This window comes from Pristiophorus japonicus, chromosome 9 (assembly GCF_044704955.1).
Source record: "Pristiophorus japonicus isolate sPriJap1 chromosome 9, sPriJap1.hap1, whole genome shotgun sequence".
Lineage (NCBI taxonomy): Eukaryota > Metazoa > Chordata > Chondrichthyes > Pristiophoridae > Pristiophorus > Pristiophorus japonicus.
Genome location: NC_091985.1, coordinates 66,509,827 through 66,532,937, shown reverse-complemented (window position 1 = coordinate 66,532,937; position 23,111 = coordinate 66,509,827). Strand labels below are relative to the sequence as shown.

The following is a 23,111-nucleotide window of genomic DNA, read 5'->3' as shown; positions in this document are numbered from 1 at the left end:
ATGCAGATAGAATTAGATGAAGTAGGGTGGGAGGAGGTTTATGTGGAGCATAAACACTGACATAGATCAATTGGGCTGAATGGCCTGTTTCTGTGCTGTAAACTCTGTACTTCTATGTAAGAAGCACAAAATCAGTATTCAGAGGCTGATGAACAAATATAAGATGTGAAAAGAGAATGTTTATTGAAAATGTAGCCAAACAATTGGAAGGTGCAGCAAAACAGGGAATATGAAAAGATCTATACAATCTTAAAAGAAAGCTTGCATGGACACGTAAAACAGTAGAGAAACCTGTGAGGAACAAAAACTGGGCAGTACTCAGAAAAACCATGATCAGCTCAAAAGATGGGCAGAACATTTCAAGGAACTACTAAATCAACCGAGCCCCAGATATCACCTGCAAACACATCTTTTCAGGTAAATGTAAACAAACTGAGCAGAGAAAAATTAAGACCATAAAGAAACTGAAGAGTGGGAGCGCCCAGACCCTGATGGTACATCACCTGAAGCCAACAAAGTGATACAGAAACGTCCACGTAAATGCTGTTCCAACTTTTTGAGAAGATATGGGAAGCAGATAAAGTACCAAGACTGGGAACATGGATTTACCAAAGGGATTGCAAGACCTGGAGAGTCATCACAGTGTTGTCAGTATCCGAGAACGTCTTAAATAGAAATATCCCTGAAAGACTAAAGACAGGACTTGACAAATAGTTAAGAGATGGAACAGGCCAGTTTTCGAAAAGACAAATCATGCAATTACCATATAACTACACTATACACCATAGTGAAACAATCAATTGAATGGAACTCTTCTCTCTGTCTCACTTTCAAAGACTTTGAAAAATCATTTGATAGTGTAGACCAAAATACCTTGTGGAAATTGATGCGGCACTGTGGAATCTTGGAGAAATGTACTGCTATATCCCCCAAATATAGACCAAACTCCATCTTGCACAGTCGTACACAATGGAACCCTCACAGAAGCCTTTGAAGTGGAAACTGGAGTATAATAGGGATGCTTGTTGTCACCGCCTTTGATATTTCTGCTGTTGATAGGCTGGATAATACGAAGGACAACGTGAGGACAAAGTGCGACATACAGCGGACACTACTTAGCCAGCTAGATGATTTGGACTTTTCTGATGACATTGTCTTTGTCACATAACCAACAACATATTCACAAGAAGACCAACAGGCTAGCAGCAACTGTAGCAAAAACAGGCCTCTATCAATAAAGACAAAACTAAAGTTATTTGCATTAGCAACACTAAGAATGGGAGGATTACCCTAAATGATGAAGCACTTGAGGAGAGAAAAAAAATCACCTATCTTGGAAGCATCATCAGCAAGGATGAAAGAACTGATAAAGATATCCCAACAAGAATAGGAAAGGCAAGAACAACATTCTTGTCCCGAAAGCAAATTTGGAGATCCAAAATATTCTCTCAAAAGAACAAACTTTTTTTAAACTCCAATGTGAAATCAGTGCTTTTGTACAGAGCAGAAGCATGGAGAGAAACGGACCTTGACAAACAAGTTGCATCCATTTGTCAATAAATGTCTACAACCTTGGGCATTTTCTGGCCAGAGACCAGGAGGAATTCTAGGGACACATTGGACAGGAGAGAATAGAGTTGCAAATGAGATGGAGAAAATGGATTCGATTGTACGTACCCTTAGAAAACTCCAAATCTGTGTCGTGAGACAACGTTGAAATGGGATTCCCAAAGAAAAAGATCAGGCAGACCGAAAACAGTTAATGTAGATCTGTGGATGCCAAAGTAAAATGTGCAGGCTACACATTGGACTCGTTCGAAGTGGTTGTCCAAGTAGGGTTCCCAACACTTCCGCTTTCGGTGGGAGTCTACCGGAATGGCAATTGGTATCCCGCACGCTGCTACTGGCGACTTGGAAGAAACGGTTCTTTGACGTGTGGTTCATGCGTGCACAGCACCCTGGCTTGCAGTCAAACCGCGCTGTCAGGTCCCTGCTGGTCTCCCTGCTATTCGAAACACACCGCTTCCTTACTACTTGTGAGGGTGAGAAAGAAACCCAAATCGGGGAGCGAGGAAGTGTGTGGTTGGCCAATGATGTGCGCTGTTATATAGTATGTTTTATTCTGGGAGTTGGGCAGCTTTGGTTCTGCTTCCTGAGGACTGAACCTCACCTCCCTGAAGCTGGGCTTCAGTGGTGGGATGTGGGAATCAGTGAATTGAATTAGATTTGGTTTTGTTATTTTTTATTTATTTTTATAACCTGCTGTGCATTGTAAAAAATCATAAAATTGTACGAAAACTTCAGTTAGAAGTTTACTTGGTGTTTCTTATTATGGTTGATACTGTAGAAACATCACTAAGTTTTTATTTAAACATTACTTATCCTTAAATCTTTCTATTCTTTTGTGTTCTTTGATAAATTATGTTATTCATCTCTCAAATAAAAAGTCAATTATTTTATTCGGGACTTGGTGATACTGGGACACTCAACTAAGGTAAATGGAACAACATTTGCAAACAACAGGCAAATCACGTCACGTGGTCAAATGCCATGTGATCAAATAATACATGATTAAATCTCCAGGACTACGTCAAACCAGAGTTGGCAATCTTATGCCCAAGTCAGAGTTCAGTGATGAAAAATAGTAGAAGACCTATAATCCACAGGAGTAATAAGGTTGAATGATGAATTTAAATTGAGGAAAAGTAGGGAGGTTCCTTTACAGGTATGTGCTCTGATCCGTCCTCTTCTCCAATGCTCACCACACCCAGGTGGATCAGACCCAGGAAAATCTCCCTTTATAAATAGAGAAAAGTCTGGCAGTTCAGTATCAGTACAATGTGCAGAAGAGCCATCCTGGCTTGAATATACTAATTAAAGCTAATTTATACAATCTAGGAAAATGTGCTTCTTAAGAAAACACCAAATATCTTCAGATAACAGCCTGATACTAAATGTCTGCAGACAAATACATTAGCACATCAGTAGGGTCATTTGGTCACTTATTAAGAGCTGCTGTGGATGAAAGGGTTCAGCTTAAAACCGAGTTCCTTTCAGCCAGCTACACCATATGTCCCCTTTCACTCACTTGTAGTGAATGGACTGTTCCATGACATCAACAATGCATTTTGTATGAGCTAATAGATGTTGGTTAAGAGGGATCGCTATCCATTTCCTCCTTTTGGGGATGGGGGTGGTAGGGTGGGGTGGGGGGGAAGAGAAGCCCACCGCACCACCCCTGTCAATAGATCATATTTAACTCTTGATCCATATCCTTCAAAAACATATGAATTACTTTTCTGTGATGGTGTAATTGTTTGTGCACTTGTTAATGCTCTAATTTTCAACTTTGTGATAATTTTAGGTTCTTGTGTTTGTGATTTGCTCTGTCCTGATGTCGTCCTGCTCTAATTAGAATAAAATGTGGTACTTATTGCCCAATTTCCTTGAGTACTGGTGAAAAATTCACATTTGCCTATCCCCAAGTTGTAACTTTTATACAGGTTGAATGTGATCATTGTAATCTTGCTGATTTGATGTTTTATGAAGGGTTGCATGGTATTTACAGTCATTTCAGTAAAATGTCCTATGACCACCTGTGCAACGCGTGTTCAGTGGCATACAATAAGTTTGCCTGTGAAGCTGCACATTTAATATGTGCAATATAATTAGCAGTGCAGGAAAATAGTACGGTTTGCAATATGTTTGAAATTGCTAGAATGACCATCTTTTTAAAAAAAAAAAGTGATGTGTTTTATTTCTAGAATTGATAGTTTTATTTCAAGCACTATGTACCTGATGCTAATTGTTTTAATGTTTCAGAACAACATGCTTCCTGGCATGACGAGAAGGAACACTTACGTGTGTGAACGCTCCACTGGAGATCGATACTCTGCCGTGCAGAATGGAAAAGACAGCAGGTGAGAATCCACAACATTACAATATTGTCAAATGTCTCTGATTTTCACAAAGCCAGATGAGTAAGCAGCCACGTAGGAACTAATGAAAAATGATAATGAGTGCAGCAGGGATGAATACATCAGAAGCAAAATGCCGGCTGCTTGAAAAAAAGGAATGTTCAACTGAATGAGCCATTATTGGAATGTACAAGATGAGTAATACATTGGAGAATTAGAAAGAGAGGTTTTGCAAAGGATGTTTGATGACATAAATAGAATTGCATTGTGCCTTCATGTTCACAGGTAAATGAAATACATTCAAGACAAAACTCTTTCCATATTCAATTAAAAGCACTATGACTGAAATATCTGAAATACTTGTTCCATGAAACAGATTTCATTCTCAGTTTCTCTCTCTATTTTTAAATACCGCTTGTGTCGACTCCATACTTGAATGAATCTGAAGCCCGTGATTCTAATAATATATTGTATAATGAGATGACTAATTTCTATTCTTTCTATGTGTAACCGCCTATATGTATGCATCCAGATAATATGATTATCTGCTGCAACATATTTGTTTACTGAGCTGTAAAGGGGGAAAGGAAGATTCTAATCCATGTTAATCACCACAAAATGAAGTAGAAATAAGCTCAGACTCCTATCAACAATGCAATGCAAAATGCCTGGCTCAGTGGTGGCAATACTGAGAGGACTGCACAAGATAAAAAATTCACGGGGTTGGGGGTACTATACTAGCACGAATTGAGGATTGGCTAACTAACAGAAAACAAGAAGTCGCGATAAATGGGTCATTTTCCGGTTGGCAAACAGTGACCAGTGGAGTGTCGCAGGGATCGGTGCTGGGTCTTCAACTATTTACAATTTATATTGATGACTTGGATGAAGGGACCGAGTGTAATGTAGCCAAGTTTGCTGATGATACAAAGATGGGTGAGAAAGCAAATTGTGAGGAAGGACACACAAAGTCTGCAAAGGGATATAGACAGGCTAAGTGAGTGGGCAAAAATTTGGCAGATGGAGTATAATGTGGGAAAGTGTGAGGTTATCCACTTTGACAGAAAAAATAAAAAATAAAATTATTTAAATGGAGAAAAATTACAATATGCTGCAGTACAGAGGGATCGGGGTTTCTTGTGCATGAAACAGAAAAGGTTAGTATGCAGGTACAGCAAGTAATCAGGAAGGCTAATGGAATGTTGGTCTTTATTGCAAGGGGGATAGAGTATAAAAGCAGAGAAGTCCTTCTACAGCTGTACAGGATATTGGTGAGGCCACACCGAGAGTACTGCATACAGTTTTGGTCTCCTTATTTAAGGAAGGATATACTTGCACTGGAGGCAGTTCAGAGAAGGTTCACTCGGTTGATTCCGGAGATGAGAGGGTTGACTTATGAAGATAGGTTGAGTAGGTTGGGCCTAAATCATTGGAATTCAGAAGAATGAGAGGTGATCTTATTGAAACATATAAGATAATGAGGGGGCTCGACAAGGTAGATGCAGAGAGGATATTTCCACTCATGGGAGAATCTAGAACTAGGAGGCATAGTTTCAGAATAAGGGGTCGCCCATTTAAAACTGACGGAATTTCTTCTCTGAGAAATTATCTGCTCCAGAGAGCTGTGGAGGCTGGGTCATTGAATATATTTAAGGCGGAGATGGACAGATTTTTGAAAGATAAGGGAGTGAAGGATTATGGAGAGCAGGGAAGTGGAGCTGAGTCCATGATCAGATCAGCCATGATCTTACTGAATGGCGGAGCAGGCTCGAAGGGCCAAGTGGTCTACTCCTGCTCCTATTATGTTTCTTATGTTGTTCAAATTCATTTAATTGAGTTGGAGTTTTTTTTTAATGTGGCAGAAACAGACATCCAAAATAGAATGTGTCATTGAAAATATAGTCAAGTACAGATATTAGCATTAATAAAAGGCATGCACTGATGTGCTTGGGAAAGAGGAATAATATTTGCAGTGGACAGGTCAGCTGAGATGCCCTCCGATTCACATAAAGAGGGAACTGCAGATAGATTGGGTAAATAATAGTTAGTTGAGGACAGCCAGCATGATTTGTAAAAGACTAGTTATGTTTGACAAATTTATTGGTGTTATCTGACAAAATAAGTGTATTGATAAATGAAACACAGTGGATGTTGTGTTTTGAGGTGCTGCATAGAAGGCTTGTGGACAAAATTAAGGCTCCTGGTTTTAAAGGGAGTGTGACAGCATGGCTAAGAAGTTGGTTAGAAGAGATAAAACTGAATAATGTTTTAAACTGGGGGAATGTAAACAGTGGTGCCCCAGAGGTCAGTGCTGGGACCATTGCTCTTTATATATAAATTACTTGGGAGCTCAATTTTAAAATTTGCAATCAGTAAAATAGGGAATGTGGTTAACTGTGAAGTGGACTGTAAGCAACTCAGCAGGGTAATAGTTTGGGCAGATGTCAGCTGACATTTAGTCCAGGGAAATGTGAAGTGAAATATTTTGTGATGTAAATTTGGAGAGGACATGTACATTAAATGATAAAACTTTTAAAGGTGCAGAGCAATTGAGGTTAAATACATAGATCTTTACATGTAGGAAAGTGAGTCGATAAAGCTGTTTTGGTTGTTTTAAAAAAAAAATGAGCATGTGGGATCCTCGGTTTTATAAATGGGGGCATTGAGTACAAAAACAAAAACAACGCTAAACCTCTACAAATCACTGCTTAGGTTGCAATTTGAATATTGGTGAATTTCCACTGATGTTCACCCACTCTGCCACCGTAACTTCAGCAGAAGAGCCTGGAAATCTTTGGAAAAATAGCCCAAGTGGCGCTCTTACCGTTTTTCTGGTGTTTCCGAGGCTCTTCCACCAAAGTTACAGCAGATGATTGGGAATTCACCCCCATTGTGTTCAGTTTTGGGAGACTTACTTTCGGAGGTATGCCAAGGCTATACAGAAGGTTAATAAAACATTCATTTAAAATGACAACAAGGGATGAGAGGCTTGATGTGGAATGCCTGACAAAGTGGTGGAAGCAGAATCCATAATCATTTTAGAAAGGAAAATAGATTAACTATTTGAAGGAGAAAGAATGAAAAGGATATATGGGGCAAGCACAGGTGAATGGAACTAAGTGGCTCCCTCTTTTGGAGAGCAGGCATGGGCATGATGGGCTGAATAGCCTCCTTCTATGCTGTGAAATTCTATCTGCAGTGAGTCAGAACAACAATTTATTTAGTTTCCAAACACATGATCCTTTTCTGTTTCTAGTGTACATCTGTTTGTTGTTCTCTGACTTGTAGGTAGTAGTAGGTGTGGAGGATATCAATGAGCAGGGAAGCATTTGTCGATCATCTTCAATTCGTGATTATGTGCATGTGCACTGTATGTATTCTTCTGGACATGTGAAGCCCATTATTTCTCTCGTGTCTTGGTTTTGCAACTGGAGTCATGAGCCATGAATTCATTCTAACTAAATAATTTAAAAAGAACACTTGCATAACAGATATTTTTGTTAATAATGCTTAACTGGTAGCCAAGCAGCTCCGAAAGTAACCTGCACTGTAAAAACACAATTGGCAGAGATAAGCGAGTTATGGGTGCGTGAGCTATGGGTGTGGCTAGAGAGATTAGAACGTACTTCAGTGTGATATTTCTGGCAACACTGTTAAAAGATGCCTCTTCAGTTCTGTAACACTGCTGCAAGACTGTTGGGAACGTGTGTAACACTGTCCTGAGCGAAGCAAGGTGATTGAATTAAAGCTTAAGACACTGCCTGCCCATGTTGCTTGGGCTGGGGTCTGAAAAGTGCTGAAAGCATAGAAAGAACTTTGAAGGGCCTCTTCATTGGTGCGCACAGTTGGTATATGTTCTGTAGAGTTGTACATGTTCTGCTCCATACAAGTCGCACAATATTTTTAAATTAATTTTGAATGTCCAAAATTGGCATCTGTTGAATCAATCTGTGAAACCAGTTTATAAAAAAAATCTTCATGGATGCCTCTGTTTCTGCACAATGGCTCGGCTAGTGTAACTAATACCAGTTTTGGCATTGTGAAATTTGGGAAAGAGATCAATTCTGAAATGGCATCTATTTCCATTCAGTGCCACTATTTATGCGGCTTTAGAACAGCATCAGCAATGATGTAGAGGCATAGATAGTTTAAATGGAGGTTTTTGCCCCATACTTTACTGAATTGGGCCACTTTATGTACAGGTGTGAGAAAAATGTGGTCGCTGCCAATAAGAAAAAAATTACAATTTATTACAATGTGGTGCATCGCATATGGAGTATAGAGTTTAGCCTGTAGATTATTGAACAAATCCAGATTCAGCCTGCCCATCTTTACTCTCGAAGCTTGTGAGGATTTAATGTTTGTATGTGAAGAGCCCTATTTTTTTTTTAAACTTTTTTTCGCCCTGGTATTATGTGTTACATTTTGGCTTCTATCTTTCTTTTGCCTCAACCCATAAGCCTAACTGAAATGTCTGCTTGTGCAAGCAGTACTTCCACATCTGTCGCAAGCCCTGCAGGATCTTCTGGAGTACCATCAGCACGTCCTCGACACCAGAAGTCCATGTCAGCTTCTGGTCACCCAATCAAGGTCACACTGCCTTCCATTGAAGATGGTAGTGAAGGCTACCGACCCAGGTAAATATTTACAAGGTTCCAAATATGGAGTGTTTCAGCAAAATGAAAGTCTGAGTCATGGAACAACTTTGTGTTTAAAGCACAGCATTTCAGAGTCCTGATGAAAATCCAATATGACACAGTAACCGATCTTTCTCTTCCAGATGGTGAGCAATCTGCAGTGTACTTTCATTTTTTACATGAGATTTATAGCACACACAATCTTCAATTTGTTTGAGTCTCCTGCCTTCCAAATTGGGGTTACAAATGGAACCAAAAGTATGAAAACAGAAGATCATCGTTTGCTGTATAGTTTTGAAGAAAATTCAGATCCAGAACCATATACTCTGATATTTTGAGAAGGGATTACATTTTAATGCATTCGAGATTTTTTTCAAAAATTGGTCATGGACCTAAATTTGTGGTCAGAGGCTTCCCGTGGGCGGATGCCTCCGACACACACTAAATCTACGCACCTGCCTGATGGCCCTGGATCCATGGAGACTCGCGCTCCTCGGCCTCGATGTAGAGGCCCACGGGTGCAAGCAGTTCACAAACGCCCCTCGGATCACGTGGACCGTCCCCATCAATCAGAAAGGGGATTCTCGTGATGCTTATGGGGATTCTATTTACATACGGAATCCCTATAAGCTTAATAGAAATCACCCAAAAAACACATGTACACAACCTTGAAATTAAAAAAAAAATCATTATATGGTTAAAATTTATTAAAAATACAATTTCATTATACATTTAAAACAAAATGTTAATTAAAAAAATTAATAAATTTATACATTTTTTAAGGGGCCAAAAGTAACACAAACTTATTTTATGGGTTTTTAAATATTAAAATGTTTTTTTAAATGTTATTTTGATATTTATTTTCACCCTTACGCTCGTTAAAGGAAGGCCTTACGCCTGCTTTTACCAGGCGTAAGAGTTTCATGGACATTCGCTGGGCAAGAGTTGGGCAAATATTCATTTCCCGGAGATGCTAAGGATCTGTCAAGAAGATTCTTGACAAATCTCAAGTTCTGGGTTTTCGCGCATGCGCAGCCCATGCGTAAACCCGGAATGTGCAAGGCACTTACAGCCACATATGTGGTCATTGGCCACAGAAAATCCGGGCCAATATAGTTGGCAACTATGTAGCAACTAAATTCTGCTATCCTCGAAGGATGAAATTACGTAAATCTTTATTGTGTGTAAATAAACTGAACACACACAGCTTGTTATTTTAGACAATCAAGAGAACATTTTTAGGCAATCAAGAGAACTTTTTTAGCCAGTATGTAGCAAGCCCAACATGGGAGGGAGCGGTTCTGGATTTAATTTTAGGGAATGAAGCTTGACAGGTGGAAGGCGTATCAGTGGGAGAGCATTTAGGTGCTCGTGACCATAATTCAGTCAGATTTAAGGTAGTTATGGAAAAGAACAAGGATGGACCAGGAATAAAAGTTCTAAATGGGGGAAAAGCCAACTTTGCTAAACTGAGAAGTGATTTGGCCATAGTGGACTGGAAACAGCAACTTGAAGGTAAATCAGTGTCAGAGCAGTGGGAGACATTCAAGGAGGAGATCCATAGGGTTCAGGCCAAATATGTGCCCTTAAAGAAAAAGGGAGGGACTAACAAATCTAGAGCCCCCTGGATGTCGAGGAACATACAGGGTAGGGTAAAGAAAAAAAGGGAGGCTTATGACTGATACCGAGGGCTAAACACTACAGAATCTCTAGAGGAGTATAGAGAGTCCAGGAGTGAAATTAAAAAGGATATTAGGAAAGCAAGGAGAGAGCATGAAAAATTCTTGGCAAGTAAAATCAAAGAAAACCCAAAGATGTTTTATAAATATATTAAGAAGAAGAGGATAACTAAAGAAAGGGTAGGGCCTATTCGAGACCATGAGGGTAATCAGTGTGTGGAGGCAGAAGATGTGGGTATGGTTCTTAATGAATACTTTACGTCTGTTTTCACAAAAGAGAGGGGTGATGCAGACACTACTATCGAGGAGAAGTGTGAAATATTAGATGAAATAAACATAGTGAGAGAAGAGTAGTAAGGGATTTAGCAGCTTTGAAAGTGGATAAAACCCCAGGACCAGATGAAATGTATCCCAGGCTGTTAAGTGAAGCAAAAGAGGAAATAGCAGACGCTTTGACGATCATTTTTCAATCCTTTCTGACTTCAGGTGTGGTGCCAGAGGACTGCTAATGTGGTATCTTTGTTTAAGAAGGGAGAAAGGGATAGACCGAGTAATTACAGGCCAGTCAACCTAACCTCAGTGGTGGGAAAATTATTGGAAGGACAGGATAAATCTTCACTTAGAAAGACACGGATTAATCAACAACACTCAGCACGGATTTGTTAAGGGAAGGTCGTGTCTGACTAACTTGATTGAATTTTTCGAGGAGGTAACCAGGCGGGTCGATGAAGGCAAAGCGTATGATGTAGTCTATATGGATTTTAGCAAAGCTTTTGATAAAGGTCTCGCATGGCAGACTGGTCACAAAAGTAAAAGCCCATGGAATCCAGGGTAAAGTGGCAAGTTGGATCCAAAATTGGCTTAGAGGCAGGAAGCAAAGGGTAATGGTTGATGGGTGCTTTTGCAACTGGAAGGATGTTTCCAGTGGGGTTCTGCAGGGCTCAGTACTAGGTACCTTGCTTTTTGTGATATACATCAATGATCGTGGTTGATAATGAAGAAAGCTGCGAACTGCAGGAAGATATCCATCAACTGGTCAGGTGGGCAGAACCATGGCAAGTGGAATTTAATCCAGAGAAGTGTGAGGTAATACAATTTGGGAGGGCTAACAAGGAAAGGGAATACACATTAAATGGTAGGATACTGAGAAGTGTAGAGGAACAAAGGGACCTTGGAGTGTATGTCCACAGACCCCTGAAAGTAGCAGGTCACGTAGCTAAGCTGGTTAAGAAGGTATACGGAATGCTTGCTTTTATTAGCTGAGGCATAGAATACAAGAGCAGGGGTGTTATGCTTGAACTGTATAAAACACTGGTTAGGCCACAGCTGGAGTACTGCGTGCAGTTCTGGTCACCGCATTTCAGGAAAGACGTAATTGCACTGGAGAGGGTACAGAGGAGATTTCCGAGGATGTTGCCAGGAGTGGAGAATCTAAGTTATGAGGACAGATTAGATGAGCTGGATATGTTTTCATTGGAACAGAGGAGGCTGGCGGGAGACCTCATTGAGGTGTATAAAATTATGAAGGGCCGAGATATATTGGATTGAAAAGGCCTATTTCCCTTAGCAGAGGGGTCAACAACCACGGGGCATACATTCAAATTGGTAGAAGGTTTAGAGGGGATTTGAGGGGAAATTTCTTCACGCAGAGGGTTCTGGGAGTCTGGAACTCACTGCCTGAAAGGCTGGTAGAGGCAGAAACCCTGACCACATTTAAAAAGTACTTGGATGTGCACCTGAAGTTCCATAATCTGCAGGGCTACAGATCTCGAGCTGGAAAGTGGGATTAGGCTGGATAGCTTCTTGTTGGCTGCCATGGACATGATGGGCTGGAATGGCCTCCTTCCGTGCTGTAAACTTCTATGATTCTATGATTTGTACACTGATAATACCTATTCATAATGAGAAAGGGTGAAAAGAAAATGGTGAGTGTTATTCCTTCCATTCAGCACCCACTTGATTTGGAGAAAGAAATTTCAACTACTTAACTCATTTCTCAAAACAAGGATCACTATGTAGTACATTTTTTAGAGTCCAATAGGTTCCATTGTAAAATAGATTTAATCCAAGTTTTTTATTCCCAAGCAAAATTCTAATTATTGTTAGCCTTATCTTGAATGTGTTTACAAAATGTATATTGAATAATAAAGAACACTCTTTTTATTTTGAAGGTACTGAAAGACAAACATTTAGGAATACATAATGGATTACAACTCATGTCTCACATTTTATTTCCTAATTCAGCACTGCAGCCCAAAGGGTACCTGCTGCTTCCCCTTCTGCACACAGTATTAGCACTTCGACTCCAGATCGAACTCGCTTCCCTCGAGGAAGCTCTAGCCGAAGCACTTTTCACGGTGGGCAGTTACGGGAACGGCGCACCGCCACATACAATGGACCACCAGCTTCACCGACACTATCACATGATACTGGTGCCCTCTCACAAGCTCGAAGAGGAACTTCAACTGGTATAATAAGCAAGATCACATCCAAGTTTGCTCGCAGGTTGGTTACTCAGTTATTTTTTTTAGGTCTTTTGAAATATAGATAACAAAAACAATTTAATAACCTTCCAAATCCTCCCTACTCCCAATTTACATGAAGTCGCCACTATTTTATAACAATAGCACAGCTCCTTTGGTGGTGATAATTCATGATAATTATCACCCATTCATTGCAGAACCTGTCCACCCTTTACAAGGCAAATCGGGAAGGCTCTACAATGAGTGGACCATCCACTCTGCCACATTAACACGCAAGCAGTTGAGATGAACATTTATTGATTTAGTAATATAGGCTAATATTTGTTAACATATAAGGTGGCTTTTGAAGCTTGTTTTTACATAACTCGCAATGGCTGAGCATCCAGTGTGTAGCTGAGCCATGCAACCAGGAAGATCCTAGGTTTGAGTCCCTATTCTGAGTTAGCTGATTACAGCTAGGATGCAGTCGGGGCACTACAATTAGCCTGGGCGCCCTTAGAGAGTTAGAGAGATAATAATTTGCCAGAGTTGCCAGGAAGTATGTGTTTGTGGACATCCGGTGAGAACAGGCCTGGATGTGATGCCTCCATGATTGTAAATCTTGGCAGCGGCCACTGGTAATGTTCATACATGAAGAATGGCCATCTGGATATTAGCGAGTGCACTTGATGTCTCTGTGCTCTGGTGAGGATTATACACTTTGGGTGAGGACAAAATTGTTTGTGTTGTTAGAAATAGCCAGGTTTAAGGCTATTTCTGGTCACTTTAATAATCAGGATCGACTGTAAACCAATCTGGTGGGTATATTGTGTTGAATCAGAGTTTAAGATGAAATATAACACATTAGTTATACAGCAAAAACATACCACTGTAACAGGTAGTTGATATTGATCCGATCGGACAAATGGCTGGCGCACGTGAGCAGTTCTCTGGTTTGCAGCCTTTCTCTTCGTCTAGAGCTTTCTTCGGTAAAGCATGGGATTGCACAAAGTGCGTTCGACCAGCCCAACTTCTGCTTCGCTCTCGCCTCAGACCGTTTGTGAGGAGGCTTACTTTTATTCACTTTTTAGGGGTGGCCCTGAAATGGGATATTGAAGAGACCTTTTGATGTATCGAAGTTCCCCATAAACCTTAATACCCAATTAGGCTTCTAGTGCTTTGTCTCGATTCTTGTGTCAAAGCCCGCCCGAAAGATGTCTCCTGATCTTGGCCACATGTCTGTCTTTGTTTAAACTATTTCAGGGTTTTCTTCCTTTTAAATTCGTATCTTATCTTTTACGTTCATATCATGTCTTTGATCCCATGAGGCCAAACCAGAAAATTGCTCGCTTCAGAGTGTTACTTCCTTTATGTTCATCATCATAGGCAGTCCCTCGAAATGAGGATGACTTGCTTCCATGCCGAAAAGGGATGAGTTCACAGGTGTTTCAATGAAGGACCTAATACTCTGGATCCTGAACTACATCTTGAAGGGTGGAAGATGCCTGTGCGTGGATTTTTTTTAATGTGTGGTGGCTGTTGCACCCCAGCCACCACACGGGCTTGACAGAGCTAGGTCTTGGTCCAGTGGCAAGGAATAACCAAGACGACTGGAGACCAGCTCTGCTGCACGGACCTAGTGCGCGCACACATCGCAGTGTGGGCTGGCCCGTGCTGCCCCTGGGCCCTCGCCTCTTCTGGGCCCTGAACTCGCGCCTCTCCTGGGCCCGATCACATCCCTCTACGAACTCTTGCCACTCCTTCGTCCCGACCTCGCCACTCCTGCTGTACCTGCCCGCACTGCAGTCAGCCGTCGCCCTCACTGCAGTAGCACGTGCTGCTCCCTGCAGTGGTTTGCTGCCGCACGCTGACATAGTAAATATATCTTAAAGATACATAAACAAAGTTGAAGTCTTAACTTTAAAACAACAAATAATGGTTGTCATAGTGCAAAATGCTATAACATCTCAGCAGGGTACCAAAACATTAGCATACCCAAGCATCTAAAACCAGTCTGAGGAGACATTTCATAAGAACATAAGACGTAGGAGCAGGATTAGGCCATACGGCCCCTCGAGCCTGCTCCGCAATTCAATAAGATTATGGCTGATCTGATCATGGACTCGGCTCCACTTCCCCGCCCGCTCCCCATAACCCCTTATCGTTTAAGGAACTGTCTAGTTCTGTCTTAAATTTATTCAATGTCCCAGCTTCCACAGCTCTGAAGCAGCGAATTCCACAGATTAACAACCCTCAGAGAAGAAATTTCTCCTCATCTCTGTTTTAAATGGGCAGCCCCTTATTCGAAGATCATGCCCTCTAGTTCTAGTCTCCCCCATCAGTGGAAATATCCTCTCTGCATCCACCTTGTCAAGCCCCCTCATCATCTTATACGTTTCAATAAGATCACCTCTCATTCTTCTGAATTCCAATGAGTAAAGGCCCAACCTACTCAACCTTTCCTCATAAATCAACCCCCTCATCCCCGGAATCAACCTAGTGAACCTTCTCTGAACTGTCTCCAGAGCAAGTATATCCTTTCGTAAATATGGAAACCAAAACTGCACGCAGTATTTCAGGTGTGGCCTCACCAATACCTTGTATAGCTGTAGCATGACTTCCCTGCTTTTATACTTCATCTCCAGTTCAAAACAACAATTTAAACACAGCATTCTTCATATCCGTTTTATAAGTGTTCTAAAAGTGTTTTTTTAATACTTATTTAAATCATACAATTACTATTTTTACATTAAAAAAAAATTTGCAAATATATTTATTACAACACAGTGAGAAACTTAACTATACCTCTCTAAAGCAAGTTTATGCAAATAAGTGTGTAGATGCATTTAGTAGTGTTGCCTGTATATAATTTGGCAGCTAGTTTTATCTAAATATGTTTCTTTTAATGATGTGCTTAATTGTTTTTTTGACACCTGTTTGAAATTTTGCATTGGCTTAGTGTTTTTTTTTCCTATTTGTAGAAATACAAATTTCAGGTTTCCCAGAAGGTAGGAGCGAATGTTGTATGTTTGCTTCCACTTTCCTAATACTGTGGAATGAAATCGACATAATCTCCCTCTTCCCTGTACTTTTAAATTACTTATCAAACACACATGTTCAAGTAGTGCAACCCATCCACCCCGTAAACACTATCCCTTGTTAAAATTTTACAGTTGCTGCAGTTTGCAAGACAGACAGTTACTTCTTGTTGTCACAAAGTCTCTACCTGATATTGCCTGCATCTATTCAATGTGTACTGTCTTGTCCTTGTTGAACAGGGTTAGAATATTGTGCTGCAAGATGGCTATTTGCACTATATTTGGTGATTCAGTGATTTGGATTGATGGTATTCATACACAGATCACATTTTACAGCAGTTTCATTATTTGTAATATAAAGCACATGCATATACAGCTGAGCTTTTTTGTGGGTTTAGCTAACTGTTAAGGCAGCATAGTGCTGTGCAGACACTTCTGCAGTGTGCATAACTTCATAAATGTGTTGTCCATTAAACAAGTGTCTTCATGGTTTCCTGTAGCAGTAACAGAAAAAGCGGCATTGGGTTTTTGGCTTTAAGGTTTGAAGCTATGTTTTAATCTATATATTCCGATGAAGTCCTCCATTTTTTTCCAATTATTAGAAATATACGCAAAAGAAATACTATATGGCAGATTTGAAACATTGTCAACAAATAAATCTATTCAGAAGCCTGTTTTATTTAAAGACTAAAATATACATGGAGATCTGTAACACGTTTAAGAGGTTTTGATGATAGTTGAAGGAATTCTGCAATTTCACTTCATTGATGTACTTACCTTGCTTGTTGGAATGCTATGCTCTACTTTCCCCCTTGAATAGGTTGGTCTCTACTGGAAATGTGCTTATAGAGGTGGCTTTCCAACAAAATTATCTTGTAGCGCCCATTCAAAATCTTTGTCATGTTACAACCTATTTTAGGTTTTTTTCCTTTTATGCCTTTCGACTGGTATTTGAAAATGACATGCTTGGTGAGATTGGATGGTGCTCACTGTTCAGCATAGTTTTATTAATTAAAACCGTAGTTATAGAAAGAGGTTGTTTATTAAAAGAAAAAAAGAATCTCTTGTCATTGGTTGTGAAGAAGACAGTCTTTTGTTGCTGGTTCAGCAATATTTTATTTATAGTGCATTAAAGCAAATTTCCAAATGTCCAGTCAATCTGAATACACCACTAGTCAAACATGCATGGTCAGAAGACCATTAAACGAACGTGCAACTTTGGGGCATAAGTGTTGTTTTTTATGTAAGACACCGTGGGGAGAATTTTAACCCTAAAAACGGGCTGGTTTGGGTCGGGTGGGAGGTTAAAGTGATAGAAATCTGAATCCCGACTCCAGCTCACCCACTTCCAGTTTAAACGGAGACGGAACGGAGGGGTTGTGACCAACCCATTCACAGGAGACGGGTTGGCATTTTAATTGTAATGCGACTGCGTTAAATTCAGCAGGGCCCGAGGGAAACCCATTCTCCCGGGTCTCCCGACCACAATAAAGCCAAGCCTCCCCACCCCCGCCCCCCACTCTCTACCTCCCTCCCTCCAAGTTAAAATCCTGCCACATGTTTCCTTTTTTATTCTAAAGACATTTCTCGTATCCCCGTTCTTGAATCTCCCCATGACATATTAACCTTCGCTGAGAGAGCAGGTGACCTGCTATTCCTTTGTCAGTACTGTTCTGGAGTCAACCAACATAAAAGGAGTTCTTTGGCTTGGATTTTGACATTTACTCAAGAGAAACTGCAAAAAATTGATTACTTTTTTCCTGAAGAAGATTGTTCATGCTTCATGTTCAAAGTATAAGAAAAATCAAAAATGCAATGAATTTTGTATCTTCATACTCTTCCCTTAGAGAATAGTTGTGGAAGGACTTTCTGGCTGATTAACAGTCTGACAGGCCACGATTGTAAACGCTCCTTCCACAGCTGTAACCATCTTTATAGCAGCCGATAGTGTGATTAGTCTTATAAAGCGGGAGGATTTTATGGACTCCCACAACCCATAAAATGTGGAGTGTGGGGGCACCCACGCCCACACCCACCAGAGGCAAGAGTCCCACTGGATGTCAACACAGAATTTAGAGCCGGAGCTTTGATCGCCACTCAGAAGGACAGTCGATCCCCGCACCTTCTGACCTAGAGGCAGGAATGCTACCACTGAGCCAAAGGTTCACTCCATAAACGAGGTGATAACCGAGCAGAAAGATGAGAAACCAAAAACCAAAAACAATCATAAGAACATAAGAATTAGGAACAGAAGTAGGCCAACTAGCCCCTCGAGCCTGCTCCGCCATTCAACAAGATCATGGCTGACCTGGCCGTGGACTCAGCTCCACTTACCCGCCCGCTCCCCGTAACCTTTAATTCCCTTATTGGTTAAAAATCTATCTATCTGTGACTTGAATACATTCAATGAGCTAGGCTCAACCGCTTCCTTGGGCAGAGAATTCCACAGATTCACAACCCTCTGGGAGAAGAAATTCCTTCTCAACTCAGTTTTAAATTGGCTCCCCCGTATTTTGAGGTTGTGCCCCCTAGTTCTAGTCTCCCCGACCAGTGGAAACAACCTCTCTGCCTCTATCTTGTCTATCCCTTTCATTATTTTAAATGTTTCTATAAGATCACCCCTCATCCTTCTGAACTCCAACGAGTAAAGACCCAGTCTACTCAATCTATCATCATAAGGTAACCCCCTCATCTCCGGAATCAGCCTCGTGAATTGTCTCTGTACCCCCTCCAAAGCTAGTTTATCCTTAAGTAAGGTGACCAAAACTGCACGCAGTACTCCAGGTGCGGCCTCACCAATACCCTATACAGTTGCAGAAGGACCTCCCTGCTTTTGTACTCCATCCCTCGCAATGAAGGCCAACATTCTATTCGACTTCCTGATTACCTGCTGCACCTGCAAACTAACTTTTTGGGATTCATGCACAAGGACCCCCAGGTCCCTCTGCACCGCAGCATGTTGTAATTTCTCCCCATTCAAATAATATTCCCTTTTACTGTTTTTTTTTCCCAAGGTGGATGACCTCACACTTTCCGACATTGTATTCCATCTGCCAAACCTTAGCCCATTCGCTCAACCTATCTAAATCTCTTTGCAGCCTCTCTGTGTCCTCTACACACCCCGCTTTCCCAACAATCTTTGCGTCATCTGCAAATTTTGTTACACTACACTCTGTCCCCTCTTCCAGGTCATCTATGTATATTGTAAACAGTTGTGGTCCCAGCACCGATCCCTGTGGCACATCACTAACCACCGATTTCCAACCCAAAAAGGACCCATTTATCCCGACTCTCTGCTTTCTGTTCACCAGCCAATTCTCTATCCATGCTAATACATTTCCTCTGACTCCGCGTACCCTTATCTTCTGCAGTAACCTTTTGTGTGGCACCTTATTGAATGCCTTTTGGAAATCTAAATACACCACATCCATCGGTACACCTCTATCCACCATGCTTCTTATATCCTCAATGAATTCCAGTAAATTAGTTAAACATGATTTCCCCTTCATGAATCCATGCTGCGTCTGCTTGATTGCACTATTCCTATCTAGATGTCCCGCTATTTCTTCCTTAATAGTTTCAAGCATTTTCCCCACTACAGATGTTAAACTAACCGGCCTATAGTTACCTGCCTTTTGTCTGCCCCCTTTTTTTAAACAGAGGCGTTACATTAGCTGCTTTCCAATCTGCTGGTACCTCCCCAGAGTCCAGAGACTTTTGGTAGATGAAAACGAATGCATTTGCTATAACTTCTGCCATCTCTTTTAATACCCTGGGATGCATTTCATCAGGACCAGGGGACTTGTCTATCTTGAGTCCCATTAGCCTGTCCAGCACTACCCCCTTAGTGATAATGATTGTCTAAGGTCCTCCCTTCCCACATTCCTGTGACCAGCAATTTTTGGCATGGTTTTTGTGTCTTCCACTGTGAAGACCGAAGCAAAATAATTGTTTAAGGTCTCAGCCATTTCCACATTTCCCATTATTAAATCCCCCTTCTCATCTTCTAAGGGACCAACATTTACTTCAGTCACTCTTTTCCATTTTATATATCTGTAAAAGCTTTTACTATCCGTTTTTATGTTTTGCGCAAGTTTACCGTCGTAATCTATCTTTCCTTTCTTTATTGCTTTCTTAGTCATTCTTTGCTGTCGTTTAAAATTTTCCCAATCTTCTATTTTCCCACTAACCTTGGCCACCTTATACGCATTAGTTTTTAATTTGATACTCTCCTTTATTTCCTTGGTTATCCACGGCTGGTTATCCCTTCTCTTACCACCCTTCTTTTTCACTGGAATATATTTTTGTTGAGCACTATGAAAGAGCTCCTTAAAAGTCCTCCACTATTCCTCAATTGTGCCACCGTTTAGTCTGTGTTTCCAGTCTACTTTAGCCAACTCTGCCCTCATCCCACTGTAGTTCCCTTTGTTTAAGCATAGTACGCTTGTTTGAGACACTACTTCCTCATCCTCAATCTGTATTACAAATTCAACCATACTGTGATCACTCATTCCGAGAGGATCTTTTACTAGTAGATCGTTTATTATTCCTGTCTCATTATACAGGACCAGATCTAAGATAGCTTGCTCCCTTGTAGGTTCTGTAACATACTGTTCTAAGAAACAATCCCATATGCATTCTATGAATTCCTCCTCCAGGCTATCAGTCTAAGTGTTTACATGGTATAATATGTTTTCGGAAAGTCGTTATTTAAAGTGTCTAATTTATCTTGGAGTATTATCAATTGTACACCAAAGCTTTTCCTACAGATATTTATAAAACAAAATTTCTTAACTGAAGCTGAGACATTTGCTGAACAGCACCTGAACAATTTGTAAACCATACCATTGATATGTTAACCTGAACATGGAGATGTTTTTCATTTATAATAAGTAAATAGCATTTACAATGGAAAAGAGAAGTTGTATATTTTGATTTGTGAACCAAAAATAATTGGGAATTAATGCCTGCTTCTACAACAATATTTTGTCTGATTTTTTTTTTTCAATGTTTTTTGGGGAGGGGTACAGGCCTGTGCTGACCAGTTGGCATTATCTTTTCATCTGGATTATCCTGCGTCACTTTGTTTTATTTCTTTACAAAATTCAATCATGTAAATATCTTTTGTTCCACAACAAAAGACAAATCTCTGCAAATGAAAGCAGTCAGATGATCCCGTCTTGGTTTATTTAACAAACCTTTCCCACAAACACTGCCATTAAATAATGTACAGGATAATTACAGTATTATGTGACAAAATTAGGCTAAGAAAACATGTGAACAAGTAAATCTCCTTGCACCCTCTACCGCCCCCACCAATGGTTCTTCTCTCCTTATTTTCTGAGTTTTCAACCTTTCTCAGGCTGATCACTATCACCAAACTCTTCCAGCTTGGAGGACCAGACAGTCGGAGCAGCAGATTGCTGCTGAGGCCATTCTTTGATTTGGCCTGAGTTAGTGGTGATTCAAAGTCTGCTGAAATGCTTTCAATTATACAGCACCATATTATCCTGTAGTTAAACTGTCTCAAGAGTGAGTTGCTTTTGGAGTTTCAGTGTCTTGTTTTTAGGCAAAAAGAACAGATATTCTGCTCCAGAAATACCCACAGAGAATATGAAAGGACAGTTAATCTGTGTTTTTCTTTCGTGGTATTGGTTTAGGAAGGAATATTGACAAAGTGAAATTACAAGGAATTGACTCAAAATTGTATTTTGATCACTAATTAAAAAATTAATTTCTTATGAAAACTACGACTAAAATACAAGGTAAATCCTAGATTGAAACTAAAATTGAAATTATTTCCAAGACTATAAAGTATTGGTCACTAGTTTTCAACTTTTGGACAGATGTTGGAAGTTGAAATGGATGAATTGTTCTAGTACTCTTCATACAGCATGTTATTATTCCTTGATATTTATTGTGGCCATGAGTTGTGTGAAATGGGAAACAATAGTTATCACAGTTTTGAAACTTACATTTTTTTATCAATCATGAAAAGTCTAGAATGAAAATATAGCAAGCAAAAGTAAATTTTAACTAATATTTTTTCCAAAACTAAAACTGAAATATGATTAAAAATTGGGAACAAAATACTAGATTAGGAATATTTTTTTCTCAAAGACCATAAAGCCCAGAGACCAGATTAAAAATAAAATTATCTTTAGGACTGTGTTTGTAATGCCATGGGATCTTTAAGAAACATGGGAGCAAACAGATGGAACTTTGGTTTAATGTTTAATGCAAGAGACAGAAAAGCTGGCTTTCATCATTCCCTCAGTATGGCACTGGAATGCTCAACCTACACACCCAGAGGTAAGGCTGCTATCAACTGAGCCATAGAATCATATATGGTTATGGTACAAGAGACCGTTCAGCCCATCATTTCTGTGCCACCACTTGCTGGAGCAATCCAAAACTAAACCTAAGGCTTCACTATCAGCATTTGATTGTTCTGTTTCAAATATTTATCCAATTTTCCCTTTAAGTAGGTGATGGGTTGTCAAGATGGTTGCAGTTTCTCAAGCTAGTACCCCTTGTCGCCACCTTGTCCTTCATCTATTACCATTCTTGGCCTTCCCTTCTTTAATCTCAAATGGAACTTTTGCATTTCCTCCATTGCTCCCTATGGCCAAACATTCCTTTCTGCAGTAACCCTCAGTGTAAATACATTTCTCCTAACCCCTCTCATCACTCTCTTCATGGTAATTTTAGATTGATAACCCTTCTTTAGTGACGCCCCATGGAAATAGTCTTGCTATATTTTTTCTACCAAACCCCTCATATTTCTAAAAATCTCTACTAAATCTCCTCTTAGTCTTTTCTGTTCATGTAAAAATAGTCCCAGTATCTCAAGTCTCTACTTATAACTATAGTTTAAAAAAAGACTTGCATTTATATAGTGCCTTTCATGACCACCAGACGTCTCCGAGTGCTTTGCAGCCAATAAAGTACTTTTGGAATGTGGTCGCCAATTGGCGCTCAGCAAACAGCAATGTGATAATGACCAGATAATCTGTTTGTTATGTTGGTTGAGGGATAAATATTGGCCAGGACACCGGCGATAACTCCCCTGTTCTTCTTCAAAATAATGCCGTGGGATTTTTTTAAAATCCACCTGGAAAAGCAGATGGAGCCTCGATTTAATGTCCCATCAGAAAGACGGCACCTTTGACAGTGCAGCACTCCCTCAGCGCTGCACTGGAGTGTCAGCCTAGATTTATGTGGAGTAAATCTCCTTGCACCCTCTACCGCCCCCACCAATGGTTCTTCTCTCCTCATTTTCTGAGTTTTCAACCTTTCTCAGGCTGATGAATCTATGCTGCATGCTCTCTCTGACTTTATTCTGCTTTCTAAGGTACTTCACAGAGGTGTGAGGAGA

General features: G+C 40.4%; 1 protein-coding gene across 7 annotated transcripts in view; it reads left to right on the top strand.

Moving 5' to 3' along the window:
* Positions 1–23,111, top strand: part of mark1 (MAP/microtubule affinity-regulating kinase 1) — a 194,369-nt gene that overhangs the window by 159,813 nt on the left and 11,445 nt on the right. For 2 of the 7 annotated variants that reach the window (XM_070889427.1, XM_070889422.1), the window contains exons 14-17: positions 3,823–3,920; positions 8,378–8,554; positions 12,478–12,738; positions 15,677–15,703. In XM_070889427.1, the coding sequence (XP_070745528.1) occupies positions 3,823–3,920; positions 8,378–8,554; positions 12,478–12,738; positions 15,677–15,703 (563 nt within the window). The remainder of the gene's footprint in view (positions 1–3,822; positions 3,921–8,377; positions 8,555–12,477; positions 12,739–15,676; positions 15,704–23,111) is intronic. The other 5 variants (XM_070889426.1, XM_070889423.1, XM_070889425.1 and 2 more) reach the window with 4 other exon arrangements.